The sequence below is a fragment of the Pteropus medius genome, unplaced genomic scaffold, assembly GCF_902729225.1.
Source record: "Pteropus medius unplaced genomic scaffold, Ma_sr-lr_union100, whole genome shotgun sequence".
NCBI classification, from domain to species: Eukaryota; Metazoa; Chordata; class Mammalia; order Chiroptera; family Pteropodidae; genus Pteropus; species Pteropus medius.
In genome coordinates this window covers 1,313,710-1,331,547 of record NW_024349227.1, presented here as the reverse complement: position 1 = coordinate 1,331,547, position 17,838 = coordinate 1,313,710, and the positions used below count along the sequence as shown (strand labels likewise).

Here is a 17,838-nt window from a genome sequence, read left to right as displayed (position 1 = left end):
TTGCAAGAAGATGCAAGAAAGAGGTACAGCGGGACTGGAAGAGAGCCTCTCCCCAGCAGTGTAGCCTCAAGTTAAAACACAGGCTCTGGAGCCAGAAGGTTCAAATCTTGGCTTGTCTAGTCACTAGGTAGACAGCCTTGAATGACATGCTTCACCTCTGTGTGCCTCCGTTTCCTTATGTATAAAGCAAAGGTATAACAAACACTCCTACTTCCTTAACACAGGGAAAGTACTGAGGACATGTCTGACATATATTAGATCCTCAGAATATATTAGCCATATTGCTCACTGATAAAAAGATCTTGAAGATGGGGAGATTTTTAATAGTCTGGACTTCATAGGTAACTAACTGCCTGTCTCCCTCGGGGGCCGTGTGCCCACCACGTCCAAGGGTAGCTCTGGCTGCCCTCACCTGGAGGTGATACTGCAAATGGAACTAAGGGTTCAAATGATCAGGCTGGGATTTATCTCTTGGTAAGTCTCCTTGAGAATAAGGATAAGGATGAGAGCAACAGCGGCCGGATTAGGGGAGAGTGAGTATAAGCATCTCTTAAGCCAGGACCTAGATGGACTTAAGAGGAATGTGATACTGGCTCCTCTCTGCCATCTCCTTTATGTGTAGCTTCCACGTGAACTGGGTGGGGGCAGGGCTCAGTGAGAGACAAGGGTGGGGGCAGTTCAGACCTCTGGGCCTCCGCACTCTGAGAAACTGGGAAGAGGTGGGATTCTCTGCAGGAGTCTGCAAAAAGGCAAGGAATAAAGTCAAGTCTTCCAGGAAAGGGAGATGGTGGGGCCTGCTTTGGTCACTCCTCCTGTCCTATCTCCTCCCTTTCCGGCCAATTTCCCTCTGGATGGGACAGGCAGGAAGACTTGGAAGCCTCCTGGAAAGGGGAGTTGGGGAGGAACATGGAGTCTCTGGGGGCAAATGTCACCTCATCTCCCAGCTCTGCTCATTCCAATAGACGAGAGGGAAGGACCTCCTCTCCCGCCCCGCTCCCTCATCTAGAGCAGCCATCCTGGGAGAGCCCTTTCCTCTCAAAATGGACCACTGAGGTTGGTCCAGGACCATCACTGGTTTGGAAGATGCAGCTGTCTGAAGAATGCCACTAGTTAGAAGGCCCTGCCAGGAGGGGAACAAGGACTGCAGCACACCAAGAACACCCCAGAAACTGACAAATAGAAAGGAGGCACCAAAGTACGGTGAGGACTGCAGCCAACAGTAACTCTTAGCGGCTCCATCTCGCAGGTGGAACCAACCATCGGGCCCACGCACTCCTGGCACTCACCTGGACTCAGGGCCCGGGCTATCCCAGGAGCTCAGTGATTTCTAAGACAAGGGCCACATGCATGAGGGATCCAGTCCAGAGGAGACAGTGGTTACTTGAGCACCAGGGAGGGAGCCACTGATTCTATCTGGGAGGGGACATTTGAGCTGGACAGTGAAGGCTGGGTCCCATTTCTGCAGGAAGGGAGAACAGCTAAGAGGCCTTGTTCAGGGGTCAAAAATTGCCCCGTGGCGGGCAGGGCAGGTGATAGAAGAGGGTGGAAATGCAAGCAGGGGCCTCGACAGCCACATTGAAGGGGCTAAGCTTTATCCTGTGGACAGTGATTATTAGAAGAATATGTCCTTATCATAAAAAAATTGGGGGAGAAACAGAAAAAGGATAAAAATAAATGAAAATTATTCTTACGCCAACTACCCAGAAATAACTACTGTCAACATTTTGATGTTTTCCTTTCAGATTCTTTTTTAAAAAGAGACCTTAAAAAAAATATGTATGGTAAATACAATATGTAATATACAGGCATATTAATTTAGCAAAATGCACCCTCTAGTAAGGTTATATTAGAACATATAGATTCAGAGAATACACAGATTAACATACAGGTTATTTTATAACAAATTTAATGTGTGTGCTTTTTAAAAAATCTAAATCGAGATGATACAAAGAGAAAATTTTAAATTTTATTTATTTATTTTTAATAGACAACACATTCATGTGCTCCATAATTCAAAAGGTACAAGAGTGTTGATAGTGAGAATGTCCCTTTCACCCTGTCCCCTACCTCTCGTTCCCCTCCCTTCCGGGAATTTTATGCGAAGACAAGGAGTAAACACATATTATTTTTCCCCCTTTACACAAGTGTTACTCAAGTGTCAACCACTTGTTCTGCATCCTTCAGTTTTTACATAATATATCTTAGATACTATTTCCTATCAATATATAAAGAGTTTCCTCATTTTTATAGCTACACAATATTTTATTACGAGGGTGTATTGTAATTTACTTAGCAAGTCTCTAATAGTCATTTCGGTTGTCTACATACTTTTGCTTTTATAAAAGTGCCACAATAAACAACTTTGTACTTACGTCACTTTATATAAGTACAACTCTATATGCAGGATAACTTCCTAGAAGTGCAATTACAGATCAAAGGGCAGGTGCAGTTATAATTTTGATGGCTACTGCCCAACAGCCTTCTGGAGAGGTGATACTCATTGCTTTAGATGGTCCCTCTGTTGATGTAAATGAGGGATGAATTCAGGTCTGAATTTAGAGTGCAAGGAGGCCGGATGAGAGGTGGGCAGGAAGGGAGATAGGAGGCTGCTGCAAGAATAAGGAGAAGCTTGCTCGGAACTAAACAATGAATTAGGACAGTCGGACAAAGGCAGTGGATAGTGCTGGAGCGGTAAATTCAAGAACAATGCTGGACTTCGAAATGACAGAACAGAGACAGAAATTGGCACTTGGATGCAAGAGTGCAAAAGGTCTCTGACGGGGTGACTGGGCGGACAAGGAGCTGCATCCGAAGTGAAGACGTGGGCAAAACAATAGCAGCCCAACTGAGAAAAAAGGAGCCCCCTGGACTTCAGGAGCCTCCATCTCCCAACATGTAGATATTTATGATAACGATGAAGCTCTTAACTTGGTTCATTCTCCTATTCTGAGGAGAATGACCTTCATTCCGAAAAAGGTAAAACACATTAAGAGAGAACTGAAGACTTTTCTTTACAGACAGACTATTGGCCACGTGTGTTTGTCATTTCTCCCTCTGTGACCCTACTGAAAGGATAATAAAGCAGTGAAGAAAAGTACATTCTAATGATGAGGAGAACAGGGGGAGGCCACCGCGGATAAACATTTTTGGCAAATATATGGGAACTGGGAGGTGGGGAAAAGATTGGTCACTGATGAAGGGCGTGGAGGGCAGTGAGCCCAGGGCGGGAGGCAGCTGAGAAGGCCACGTGTTATCCCAGCAGAAGCACAGGAGCAGGGAGAGGGAGGAGGTGTGGGCGGGGCAGGGGAGCCAAGGCCTCCGAGAGTCCGTGGGGTTGGACAGTGTAGAGGAGGAGGCAGGAGACACAGCCATGGCTGAAAAGAGGGAAAAAGAGGAAAAAAAGAGGCCAACGTATATGGAACAGTCAATTCCTAAGCAACAGGGCAGTCAAGGATCCATCCCCAATCAGAGGGTTCAGTGACCCCAAAGGAGGGGCTTCCACCACTATTCCTTGGACCCCTCCATGCGGCACAGGCTCCCTGCCCAAATGAGATGAAACGAAATGAAATGTGCCACGCGATCAGCCCAGCCTCATTCTTAAATATGAAAAGACGAAGACCAGACATTTGAAAAAAGCCTCTAGAATGAAATACAGACAAAGATACATAAATAGGGGTGGGGAAGATGCTCCACAAAAAAAGAGAAATAATTTAGGAAACAGAAGACAAAAAAAAAACTTTTAAATAACTAATACATATCTTCAGGGATAGTTGAGGTGTCGCATCCCTAGACAAGGACAGGGTACTACAAAAAGAACAACCAGAAAATTAGTGTGAGCTACTGGAAATTAAAGATAGGATTATGAAAATAAAAATGTCAATAGAAGCTGCTAGAAGGTAAAAGAATTAACGAATTAGTCTGATATCTGGATAATAGTATCTCCAGGATTGGAGTGGGGTCGGGGAAAGTACAGAGACCATGGAAGGGAAGATATTCTCAAGTAAAATAACAAAATAATTTCCCAAAGCTAAAGGACAGAATTTTTAAATGAAAAGGGGGCACCAAAAATCCAACGAAAGGAGTGAATAAGAGACCCACATATAAGCGCCATCGTGGTGAAACTTTCTAATAGCAATGATAAAGACAAGATCCTAAAAATTTCCCTATAGGGAAAAATGTTTACCTCTAAAAATGCAAGAATCATACTGCCTCAGGATTCTCATGTTGCCTTCAACATTCTGTGAAAAAAGCAATTTTCAACCAAGAGGTCTATACCCATCCAAGTATGAGGGTGAAGTTATGACATTTTCAGAAAGGAAGGACTCAGAAAATCTACATACCACACACTCCCGCTTAGAAAATTGCTTAAATATGTCATCAGTAAAATAACAACATAAACAAAAGGGAGACAGGAAGGGAGGGAGAAAAGGAGGGAAGGAGGGAGGGAGGAAAGAAGGAGAAAACAATAGGACCAGCCCAGGACATCAGTGAAAGGAAGAAGTCCTCCGGCTGACAGCTCTGTGAAAGAAAAGCGACACCCCCAATTAGAGCATAAGAGAGTGCCTTGTGTGAGAGATCCCTGGGAAAAAAAGGGGGAGCCTCATAAATAGAATACTCAATATGCTGAAAAGTTGGATATGAACTTGGGGAAATGATCATGGCAAGTAAAGAGAAGAGAAAGGGGGAAGAGAAGGAGAAGAAGAAAGGCAACTTAAACTATAAAAACTAAAAGAAAGAGAAGAAGTCTCATTACAGGACATTGCTGGCTCTGCAATAAAACAATATTAATTGTCACAAATGTAAACATTATTTATTGGATTTAAACTTCTAGAAACCTACCTATAGGCAAAGCACAGAAGACTTAATTATGATTAGAAAATTAGAATATAAATGTTATTAACACTGAATATTTAAAATAAATGTTCAGAAGACAGAAGCTGGGAAGGGAAGCCAAAAAGGAAAGGTATGAGTAAGGACATCCCTGTCCTACAAAACATTGAATCAAACTACCGTCGGTAGCTGGTGGGATGAGGATAAAGATACACGTATGTTACTTAAAGCAACAAAGGTAGTCAACATATTTACTTCATTTAGAGGAAACTAAATGAAAACAGCTATATAACCATGTTGGGAGTGGAATGGGGAGGGTTGCTTGGATGATATATGTGAACTAAATCCTCATCTTTTATAGTTACGAATCAATAGAGGATGTTTAAAATGGAGAAATCCAGGAACTGCAGCATAAGCATATTGTTGAGAGAGATGTAGCCCCTCCCGGAATGAGGAGCTAAAGAAGATGGAAGCAGTTGCTTCTCAGGAGCAGGACTAGAGGGAGGAGGGATGAGGCGGGACTGTTCACGGTAGGCGCTTCTGTTCTCCTTTATTTTTAACCAGGTGCATGAATTACTTGGCTATAAAAATTGAAGTACATCGCCCGATGGAGGAGAAGGAAGATGGTGAGAGCTTATGTGACTGCCAGCGAGTGCGTGGGGTCGGGTTCACACGATTGAGACACCGGAGCCATGAACTACCCTGCAGGGAGGACCGAAAAACAACCTGGATAAATGATGAGGTCATTGGAGATGAGAAAATGTTCTGATTTTCACAAAGAGACAGAAGGTATTTCTGGAAACTATAGACCAAGTGGCTCAATATAGAATCCTGGCAAATTCTAGCGCAGATTATTAAACAGATGGCTTGGGAGTGCTTTGTGATTCATTTATTTATTTATACTCTGCCTCATTCCAAAAAGAAGGATTTGCAGTGACTTACAGAGATATATGCAATACAATAGGATTAAAAATATTTTATGAGAAAAGATTCTCAAAAAAGTTAAACAGAGTTACTACATGACCCAAAAAATTCACTCAATAGGTACAATATCCAAGAGAACTGGAACATGTTCACAAGGAAAGTTGTACATGAGTGTGTTCATAGCAGCATTAATCATGATAGCCGAAAAGCAGGAACCCAAAAGTCCATCGACTGATGAATGGATAAACAAAATGTGGTCCATTGATACAATGGAATATTATTTAGCCAAAAAGAAGTACTGACACATGCTACAACATGTATGAACCTTGAAAATGTTACGCTAAGTAAAAGACACAGAAGGCCACATATTATATGACTCAATATATATAAAATGTCTAGAATAGGCAAATCCACAGAGACAGGAATTAGACCAGTGGCTGCCAAAGGCTGAGGGGAGAAGGGAATGGGGAGAGATTGCTAATGGGTATAGAGTTTCTTCCCGGGGTGATGAAAATGTTCTGGAATTAGGGAGTTGATGATGGTCACACAACCTTGTGATCCTACTAAAATCCACTGAATCATACTCTTTAAAAGAGTGAATTTTATGGAATACAAATTATATATATAGCAATTAAAAAGCATTATTACCGCAGCATTATTTATAACAGGCAAGATGTGGAAGCAACCTAAGTGTCCATTGATAGACAAACGGATAAAGAGGTGGTACATCTATACAATGGAATATTACAATGGCCATAAAAAAGAATGAAATCTTGCCATCTGCAAAAACATGGATGGACTTAGAGGGTATTATACTAAGTGAAATAAGTCAGACAGAGAAAGACGAATATCATGTGATTTCACTCCAATGTGGAATCTAAAAAGCAAACAAACAAAACAGAAACAAACTCATAGATAGAGTACATTCTGATGGTTGTCAGATGGAGGTGGGTTTGGGGGAATATATGAAAGGGGGGAAAGGATTAGGATATGCAAATTGCCAGTTATAAAAACAGTCACAGGGATGTAAAGTACAGTATAGGGAATATAGTCAATAATATTGTAACAACTATGTATGGCGTCAGATGAGTATTAGGCTTATCAGGGCAATCATTTCATAAGTTATATAAATGTCTGATATGCTGTACACCTGAAACTAATATAATGCATATCACCTGTCATTAAAAAAGTTATTTTTAAACAAGCATTATTATGAAAAAAAAAAAAAGGGTGAAAAGGACAAAATAAAGAGGAGCCAAGTCAATACCCAACTTATATACCATGAAATTCTACACAGGTGATAAAGGTGGACCATGACTTTGGCCATGAGCTTTCCAGTAGCTATTACGAGCTTGGAAAATAATGTTATATGATTCCCAGCATCCTTAAGACAAACATGAGCTGGTTGCTCAGGAAAATCACAGTTTTTCCTGATACTGATGCCCAATAGAAATCTCTCCTGTTTGTTTTCATGAAACGGGGTCCACTGGCCCCAACATCTCCACCATAATTTTAGTAACATATCATAGGGTCATGCAAGTGAGGCATAAAGCCCAAGCATAATTCAACAGAGGCACTTTACTGAGGGACCTAAACGGTGCAGGACATACAAGCAAGTGTCTGGTGGTAAAATGCAGTCCTCAGCAACAGTGGTTTCCAACCTTGGCTGCACATTAGAGTCCTGGGGAGCTTTTGTAAAACACCCACACAGGACCCCTCCACCAGAAAGTCTGACTTTTTCAAACTTCGAGGCAATTCTAATATATAACCAAGTCTGAGAACCACTGATTAAATAGATAAATTGTACATCCCTCATGAAATCCTCTATGAATATTATTTTTTGCCTTAGAGTTTTTCGTTAGTTCAAGGTTATAGTAACTAAACCCATATTTGGGTAGCTAATATTTTCTGAATGCCTGCTCTGTGCTCCTGAGATACAAGGATTAACATGTGACTCAACCTCCATCCTCAAGGAGCTGACAGTTGATCTGAGTTATGGACACTCCAGCTGGTGACCACAAAGCAAGGTGGTAAATGAGGAGGTGGAGGGAACACAAGGCAGGCACCGGGCAGCCCTGGGTGGGTGGGGAGCTCCCAGCAGAATGAATAGCTCATCTGAGCCCCCAAGGAAACGGGGTGGAGGATGGCGCACTGAGCTCGATATTTTTTCTCAGTGTTTGGATGACTATTAGTAACCATGCCTTATGAATGTGAGGTACCATCCTTACCCTGTAACAGCTGGAGCAAAAGCCCTTCTGCTGCATGGCTGAATTGGGACCCCAAGAGTGCTGGCAGGAAAGAGAAGCACAAACCAAAATTAAATGAGACTCGAGAGCAAGACGAGGCAACTAAGATGATTCCCTCATGATCCATGAGGGAAGGATCTAGACTGTGGAGTCAGGAGACCTGCGCCCAAAATTCAGCTTCGATACTTCCTAGCTGTGCGACTTTGGGCAAGTTGCTCTGCCTTCCTGAGCCTCAGTTTCCTTATCCATAAAATAGAGATAATGAAGCTTATCTCACAGGATATTGTGAAGATTAAAGAGAATGCAGGTACAGATAAGGAGAAGATATTTATAATACATGTAACTGAGAAAGGACTCATATCCAGAATATATCAATAACTCCTAAATACAATTTAAAGAGACAACCCAATTTTAAAAGTAGGTGGAAGACGCGAAGGACATTTCATGTGACTCAACCTCCATCCTCAAGGATGGAGGATATGCAAGTGGCCAATAAGCAGATGAAAAGATAGCGAACAGTATTTGTTTAGGAGGGAAATACAAATGAAAACCACTGAGATACTAGTGTGTGCCAACGCAGTGACGAAGATCAGCTTGACTGGCAATGTAAGATGGGGAGGAACCGGAACGCTAGCAGGAGTATACGCTGGTAAAAGCGCTTTGGATACCTATTTAGCAGCACCCGCTAATAGCTAAAGCGATCCTATGACCTAGTAATTTCACCTCTTCATTCTCAGTAGAATGTGAGCCTATGTCCACTGAAAGACAAGTAAAGAATATTCACAGCAGCTTTATTTATAATACTTCCAAACTGGAAACAACCTGAATGTTCACCAATAGTAGATGGGATAAATAAATTGTGGTGTGAGCACTTTGCGGAATACTACATAGCAATGAAAAATAATGAACTATTGTTCTCATAGATACAATACTGAGCAAGCACATGACCATGTATGAAGTGGGTGCTGGAGAGTTGTATATCCTGATCTGGGTGGATGTGTACACATGTAAAAATTCAATTTGTTCACTTCAGACTTGAAAGTATGTAATTTTAACCTCAATAAAAAAAAAGTAAACAAAAAGCTATTGTATGTCATGTGCTTGACACAGAGTGAGCACTCAACAAAGAGCTGTCACTGTGTCTAGGACAGAGAAGGCAGCAAATCCATTGCCCTGGGTGTTGCTTAGACTCCTCAGGGGCCCTGGTGTAGTGCTGGCCGCCCCCCTTTTTAAGAGGGTCACTTACAATGAGAACATGATAGGAAAATAAGGATGGCAAGGGATCTGGAATACATGGTAAATTAAAGATGGCTGAGGAAATGGAGAGGATGTTGGTGGGAACGATAAAACGTAGGAAGAACGTGAAGAATGTCTTCAGACAGAGAATGATTCTCTTGGAAGGGAATTAGACTTTTTCCTTTGCGGCTCTAGAGCACTGATTCTCAAACTGCTGTTGCATCTGAGTCTCCCGGAGGGTTTATGAAACAGATTACCGAGCCGCATCCCCCTCCCCCAGAGTTTCTGATTCAGAACTGAGAAGCTACAATTCTAACAAGTCCCCAGGACATGCTGATGCTACCGGTACAGGGACGCAGTGTACCAGCTCCTGCGCTACATACTTTGTCTACATTTTCTCATTCTCCTCATTTTATAGAAGAAGAAACCTAGGCTCAGTTTTTCTCAGGTCTCACACATCACTATGACTCCAAGCCTGAACATGCTGAAGCCGAGGCTGAGTGGCCACCTGCAGGGACACTGTAAATGGAATTCCGTTTCTGAGTGGAAGGTCACACTAGATAATTTTAGAGGCCTTCCAATACTCAAAGTTAGACTAACTTCAACTAGCCCTTTTAAAAGCACGAACACATATTCAGCACTAACTAAATGCCAGGAATTATGCAACATTCCCTTCAGGATGTGTGGGGCCACTGGTCTAACACTAAAGATGCCTCTACACCATTCCTGTCCCTCCTGTCCCTCTTGGCACCTTCAGTGACCACTCCCCTCACACTCCAGACAGGCTGAAAACTCATTTCATCCGGATATTTGGAAAGGAAGCTCTTTGTATACACACCTAGCTCTGCTGTTTGCGTTCGTGTAGGGTAGGGTGGCTGTTTCATCCAGGTGCAGTCCTTGGCACCAAGCTGTCTGCCAACCGCCCCATGCCAACCCCCAGAACGTGCCAATCCACTCTCCACATCCTGGTCAGCAAGGCCATGATGTGGGGGCTGGGAAAACAAAATCCAGAGGTGGGGAGGGGTGGCCTTATGCCCCAATGGCCAGATGAAGAGCAGAACGTGCTTAGTCACCTTGAACTGGAGACGTCACTCCACTGCTCCTGCCCGGCCTCCCGAGAGTCTGGGAAGCAGAGACTAGAGGGCCCTGGGGACCGGGAGCAGGCTCATGGTAACCTGGAGGATCCTGCCAACATAAAATCCCCATGATTCCCCTCTAGGCCGCGATAATCAGATCTTTTCTCTTTGTATAGTCTTTTTATATTTAAGGCTTTCAATTCTAACAGAAACAGTAAGAAAGATAAAATGTATATGATGGGTTTATACAGTAAAGAGCAGCTGTGAGGCATGGTAAAGAACCATAGGGTATCTAGTTCTTATTTCACTCTATGTTATCTTGTTTGCCTTCTCCTTGAGTATTTCCAGGATGTAGATCACCTATCCACAGTCCAAGAAGTGCCATTGATTTATTGCTTATGAACTTCCAGGTGTAAGTGGGAGTCAGTGTAGTGCAAACATCTGTCACCAATGAATCAACTCCTGCAACCAATGAAGAATCGGCTCCATGGCCCTGGCCTTGGAAGAGAGGCAGTAAACAGATCATTAGCAATGGTTTAGTTTGGCAGCCCCAATAAGGGACCCTAGGAAAGTCAAAGAAAGCTGTCTGAGTAGGTGACCTTTGAGGCAAAGGAAAAGATTTCATTCGGCAAGGGCTTGGGACCCCTTCACTCCTACAGATCCTTTCTGCCAATCTATTCAGTCTTTCGATCAGGGATCTCAATCTACTTTCCACAGTTTGAGGGACGGGGGTCACTCTCTTCCAATTTTTAAGGAGGGAAATCGAAGAATGGCTAAGGAACCATTCAAGATTTTGTCTTTCGAATTTAAGAAAGACCACAAAGTGCCCGGCTAGGGCTAGAGCTTTGAGTACAAAGCACAGAAGAAATGTAGGACAGCCTCTGCCCTCGGGGAACTTGCTGTTATTAGGAGAAAAAATATGTAAATAAAATACTCAAAATAATTGCAAAGGTATTGTGCGAATATTTCACTTCCCCAGCTATTCATCCAGGACTCTATCTGCAAGGCATTTGGTAAGACACCTGGGTAGGGGTGGGGAGAATTAGAGGTACAGGTAAATGTAGTCCCAGCCCTTAAGAACTCACAGTGTAACTGGTGGCAGGAAGAGGCAGCTGACAGTCCCTGAGCATAACAGCTGACACTGTGAAGATAGTAGGGGGCAAGGAATAAATCTGGGGCTTGTTGGAATTTGGGGGTTGGATAGCATTTATCTGGAAAGAGTTCCTAGAGGAGGTGGACAATGTGATGATGCTGGAAAATGGTTCAGTAATCATCTCTTCCATGAGTTCAGTAACCACATCTTCCTAGGCAAAATGAGATTCCTCCCCTTCAGGCTCTCAAAGCACCCCTAGGACAGAAAGTATCTCATTGCTGCACTTGTTTCCTTCCTGCTTGTCTCAGCTCAAGGGCCCTGCACAAAAGGGAGGGGTGTGGAGGGGAGGAAGGAGGAGAGCAGGGGAGAGGAAAGGAGAGGAGGAAGGCCTTTGACTATAGAGAGGTTGGGTATTGCATCAACAGTGGGGTATCTCGCTTTATTTTTGTTTACTTATTTTTAATTTCTACTATTTTATTGAAATATAACTTACATACAATGAAAGGCACAAATCATAAGCACGCAGCCCAAAGAACATTTACATATGTTTATATCTGTGTAACCACCACCCAGATCAAGCTATAGAATGCTTTCAGCACCCCGGACACTGTAGGCTGCCTCACTGTACCAGGGTCACTGCCACTGTGGCCAGAGGAGCTAAACCAGCAGGGCGATGTAGTTGGGGGCACCATCTAAGGAAATTATGAAAGAATTTCAGGTGTTTGGGCTAGAGAAGCTGAACGCTGGGGTGAAGTCATTACTTGTGAGGACTAACGTACACAGAGCAATTAGACTTGTCCTGTGGATGGCAGTGGGAAGCCACAGGGAGGAGCATTTCGGTTCAGCACAAATCCCTTCCTACAACCAGAGACGACTCACGTTGGAAGCAGATCCCTAGGAAATGATATGTTGGGTTTCCATCAATAAAAGGTCTTAGTCAACAACAGGACTGACAAACATTTATCAGCAATGATGGGGTGGGGGTAGAGGCCTCAACTGGAGATGGCTCCTTCCAACTCTGAGCTTCTGTGGTTCTGGAATTCTGTAAAGTGGCACAGAGGACTCAATCAAATGCTTGCGGTTATGATTTGTTTGTTTGTTTTTCTAGAGGTGACACTGTAGGCCTTACTCCTCCGTCTCCAGGGAACAAGGCAGGAACACACAAGACCCACCAGCCCCTTCACCACCTGGGGACGGACATCCTGTATCAGCCACAGGCTCCTTCAAGGACTCCCAGCATGGAGGATAACACCCTCCCACACCACCTCTTTGGGGTCTTTCCCAGCAAAATTGGAATTTTCCCCAGAATTCTTTTTTCTTCCTAGAGGATTATTTACAAATTTCTTCTGGGATTCCTCCAGGTCACCACCTCCCGTCCCTCTCCCCTCCCCCAAATAGGAAGAAGGAAAGAGATGGAATCTGGACCAAGCATTCATATCCTCCTTCCAGTACCTGTCCAAGGTGCAGATGGGATGCGGCAGGTGAAGACCGGCTCACGGGGAAACTTAGAGTGAAGATGGATAGTTTCTAGGGTTTTCTGTCTAAAGGTCAATGAACTTTTGAGGTTCTAATGAAAGCCATGAATACCCTACCAAGAAAATACACATGAAGGAGATTTTGCCTTCTATTCCGGGGGAAGATGGGGCGCTGTCAGACCCTGGAAGTCCGTCTGTGAAGCCCCTAGGTTTAAGAGGACGGGCTGGGGGCCACCTCCACCGCCAAAGCCACGGCCCGGCTGGTGTATGGGGAGGGGTCGGGGCTCTCCCGAGCCTGGAACGTCCTGCTCTCCAGCCTCTCTCTGTACACACAGGACCGCTCGGGCTCTTTGTTCGTCCACCTCTAAAATGGGCACTCAGGCCCCTCCGACCCTGGGGGGCTGTATAAGGAGGCTGGAGGGACCGGGAGTTGGGTAGGAGGAGGCGGGTGGGTAGAGAGCGGCTCCCTGTGGTCTCCTCCAGCCAGGGGAGGGTGAGCTGATGTGTGGGAAGGAGGCGAGGCGCGCGCCCCGACGCGCTGCCCGCGGGCCGCAGAGGCGCCCCCTCCACCCCATCGCCGGGGGCGGGGCCCCTCGCCGGGCAGCCCCTCCCTGCCCCTCCCTCCCGGCGCCGGCCTCCCCGGCCCCGCCGGCCCTCCCGCGGGCAGGCGGCGCTCGGGCACCGTCGCGCTCCGGGCCAGCAGCCGCCAGTCCGTCTGCCAGCCGGGGCCATGGGCTGCGACGGCCGCTTGTCGGGACTGCTCCGCCGCAACCTGCAGCCCACGCTCACCTACTGGAGCGTCTTCTTCAGCTTCGGCCTGTGCATCGCCTTCCTGGGGCCCACGCTGCTGGACCTGCGCTGCCAGACGCACAGCTCTCTGTCCCAGATCTCCTGGGTCTTCTTCTCCCAGCAGCTCTGCCTCCTGCTGGGCAGCGCCCTCGGGGGCGTCTTCAAGAGGACGTGAGTGCCGGGCCCTCGCGGCGCAGACCCTGCCCTCCCCTGCCCTCCCCTGCCCTCCTCCCTTGTCTCTGCCCCCGCGGTGCTGGAGCTGCGACCACCCCCCTCAGCTCCCTAGCTGTGTCTCCCCTGCTTAGGCAAAGGCAGCCTCCGCCCCCCCCCGCCCCACCTCCCTCAACTCTACCCGGAAAACTCCCAAGACTGAAGGTGATTTCTGGATTATTTATCGGCCTTCACTCACCTCTGTGAAGGTGTAAACCTAGGCCTCACCCTTCTGACCCCACCCACACCCCACAGGGAGAGGGGTGATGGAGTTTGCAGAGGGACGTGTCTCTCCCTCCTGCGCAGCGGGTCTGAGGTTCGTCCTGAGCCCCTGTTGCCTGAGGCAGAATTGGAAGTGAAGTGGAAGGAGAGTGGGAGTGTCGCCTCAGAGGCCCTGCGAGGTGCCAAAGCAGGCCGAGGCTGACGGATCGCCCTGGGGCGCGTTCCACTCACACCATCAGTTCCGGATCAGCTGACACAGGCTGTCTTTCCCCCCACCCCCCGAAGTGGTCCCGGGGCTTGTGGGTCCTGTGTGCTCCGGTTCCGGAGGGGCCAGGGTTCCTTCATTGGACCGTGGAGGCAGACTCCTTCTGCCTCTGAGACACACACACCGCCTCCCCACTTAGTCCTTGGAGGAAGATGCAAGGTGTCTTTCCCATTGCTTGGTAAATTGATCCTCTGTTCCTGTGCCAGGGTCCCTTCTACTCCTTCACCCCATATTACTCCTCCCTGGCCTCTCTACACACCGCAGGGCTCTGGAGCGCCTGGCATGGCCCCCTCTTTTGGATTCCATTGTAGAGCCTCATTCTCCTGCTCAGATTGGACAGGGCCATCTCCGAGGAGCCCTTTGGAAAGGTAGCAGGATCACTCTCCTAGGGCAGCTGGGGAAACAGACCCAAAGCAGGGGATAGATCACTTGCAAGGCATAGGCTGCTGGAGATTTCCCTGGTCCCAGCTCTGGGTTGGATGGTTTCCTGGATTGCACGGGCTCAAGCAGGCAGGCAGCCTGGGAACAAAACCACAGCTGGGCTATCCCAGAGAAACCTCTGGGGGCTGTTCTGGGCCAAGGGCTCTCACCCTTTGGCTCACTCCTAGAGGTAATCATGAGCGTGGGTTTTCCTGTCCACCTGGCTTCCAGAGCCGATGGAAGAGGGGGCACAAGTGTCATAGGGATGGGCCCCACCCAGTTTAAGCCACCCAACTGACAAATCATTATCAATTAGGGAGTGATTATCCCCATTACCAAAGCCTCTTGTAAACCAAAGAATTCTCTTAAGAAGCAAGTCTCTTTGCGTACACTAGTGTTTCTGTGGGTTTTGTACAGGATTGGATGTACATGAGATTCAGAAAATCTTAAAAAGCTCAAGATCTATTCTGCTTCTGCCTAGAGGTTTTTTTAAAATTTATTTTTCAATTACAGTTGACATACAATTTTATATTAGTTTCAGGTATACAACATAGTGATTAGACATTTATATACCTTGCGAAGTGATCACCCCAATAAGTCTAGTAACCCTCTGGCACCATACACAGTTATTTCAACCTTATTGACTATATTATTGTGCCGCATGTTACATCCCTGTGACTATTTTTATAACTTCTTAATCCCTTTCACCTTTTTCATCCATCTCTCCAACCCCCCTCCCATCTGACAACCATCACTTTGTTCTCTGTATCTATGCATTTGTTTCTGTTTTGTTTGTTTATTTTGCTTTTTTAGATTTCACATAGAAGTGAAATCACATGGTACTTGTCATTCTCTGTCTGATTTATTTCACTTGGCATTATATCTTCTAGGTCCATCCACGTTGTTGCAAATAGCAAGAGTCTGTTCTTTTTTATGGCTGAGTAATATTCCATTGTATATATGTACCACCTCTTCTGTATCCATTTGTCTATTGATGGACACCTAGATTGCTTCCATGTCTCGGCTATTGTCAGTAATGCTACAGTGAACATAGGGGTGCGCATATTTTTTAGAATTAATGTTTTGGATTTCTTCAGATAAATTTCTTCAGGAATGGAATTGCTGGGTCATATGTAGTTTTATTTTTTTAATTCTTGAGAAATCTCCATACTTCTTTTTTCATAGTGGCTACACCAATTGACAGTCCCACTAAGAGTGCACGAGGGTTCCCTCTTCTCCCCAACACTCGTTGTTTGTTAATTTATTGATGATAACCATTCTGACCGGTGTGAGGTGATATGCCTAGAGGTTTAATTAGAGATCTATCAAGGTGTTTTTCTGTTTTTTCCTTGTTTTTTAAGTATTTTGACTTACAAAAGCTCCCTTCCCTAGAACTTTTTAGGAATATGTGTAGTGCAAAGAACAGGAAAGGGAATGAGGATAATTCTAAATGGCACGTTGGTGTGCCAGATTTTGTGAAAAGGGCAGAGATACACATCCAACTGGGCCATCTCTTCCTCACTTGCTTTGCCCCATCCTCAGGGTTCCTCACTAAGCGGGGGGCTCTGACAGGTAGTAGAAAGGGTCCTGCAGCAGGGAACCAGCTCATAGAAAAAAAAAATGATAATGGTAGCAATAATAACCAACGCTGTCGAGCACTTACCGGATGCCAGGAAAGTATCTCATTTGTATCAATATCATCTTCACAACAACCCCGAAGAGTAGTGTTATTATTTACCTCTTATGCAGAAGGAAGCTAAGGCGCAGAGAGTTAAGAGACTTGCCAGGCTCGCACAGCTATTAAGAAGCCTAGCCAGGATTTGAACCCAGACATTTGTCTCTAGAACCAGATACTTTTGAAATGCCTCTTGCTTTATGAATAGTCAGCTTCAACTCAGCAGGGTTCAAATTATACCCCATTTTCTCCAGGCACAGGCATGAGCTGATTATACCTGAGTCGACACCTGGAAAGGAAACTGGGCCTTTGGGGCTTCCTGCTGGGATCTGAGGGGTGGGAGTAGAGTAAGGTGGGGAAAATAGGTCTTATCAGAATTTCAGGTTTAAATTCTGAACCTCAGTCCTCCCATCCCCGAGTTAAAATGTCCAAAGACATTCCTTTGTTTAAGAGCAAAGCAGACTTCAGTGGAAATGGAGGGATATTACAGGGGTGGCCTGTATATAGGTGGGACTCACCGCCTAGCTAGGGCCGGACAGCCCATCATGATTCCCCATCCCCCAAACAAACAGAACCTTCACCAGCCCTGAACCCAGTCTCTAAAGCTTGATTCCTTGGGGCCTCCCCACGTCTCAGTTAAAATGCTAATACTCCTGCAAGTGCTTTTCAGCTTAAGTGATTACTGGCTTGTGCACCAGGCTAGTGCTTGTCATTTGGGGATTGGCTGAACGGGGAAAGGGCCAGCTGTTGCGGGGGAGTGGGAGGAGAGGAGAGTCAGGCAGCGCTTCTTTCTCTAGGATTCCTGCTCAGTCCTGCCTATTGCTTGGCCTAGACTGAGGGCCCAGGCTGAATAGGGTGCCTGGATGCCTCCATAAGGACATGCATTGGAGGGACTGGGTATGGAAAACCTTAGAGGTTAAATGGGTTCAGGGAAGAATAGGAGCCTTCTCTCTCTCTCTCTCTCTCTCTCTCTCTCTCTCTCTCTCTTTCTCTCTCTCTTTCCCCTCACCCTCCTTCCTCCTTCCCCCTCCCTCTTTCTCTTTTCTGGCTCCTAGCATAGACAGAGATCTTGAAGGAGGCCACTATATGCAGACCAATAAGGAGAAGGGTACAATCAGGGCCAGAAGAATCAGGACTTGACCTTCCTTAGGAGAGCAGGAAATTGGTCAAAGAGAACACAAAGCCACTTGGCTGGCAGAGTGTACAGGTATGTGTTTTGTCAGGCAGGAAAAAGGAGGGGGTATTTAGACAGAAGGTTAGGGTTTCTTTCCTGGTTTCTTGGGGACCTGTCTAACCACCCTGGGCAGTTTGGGAGACCCCTTTATCTCAAAGGCATCAGGGCAGATAAATGGCTTTCACAGTTTCCCAGCGTCTTCC

General features: G+C 45.8%; 1 protein-coding gene across 1 annotated transcript in view; it reads left to right on the top strand.

The window, feature by feature from the left end:
- Positions 1-13,555: 13,555 nt before the first annotated feature.
- SLC60A1 (solute carrier family 60 member 1) overlaps positions 13,556-17,838 on the top strand; it is a 28,893-nt gene continuing 24,610 nt past the window's right edge. Inside the window, exon 1 of the mRNA XM_039881764.1 lies at positions 13,556-13,840. Coding sequence (XP_039737698.1) covers positions 13,611-13,840 — 230 coding nt within the window. The 5' untranslated portion in view covers positions 13,556-13,610. The remainder of the gene's footprint in view (positions 13,841-17,838) is intronic.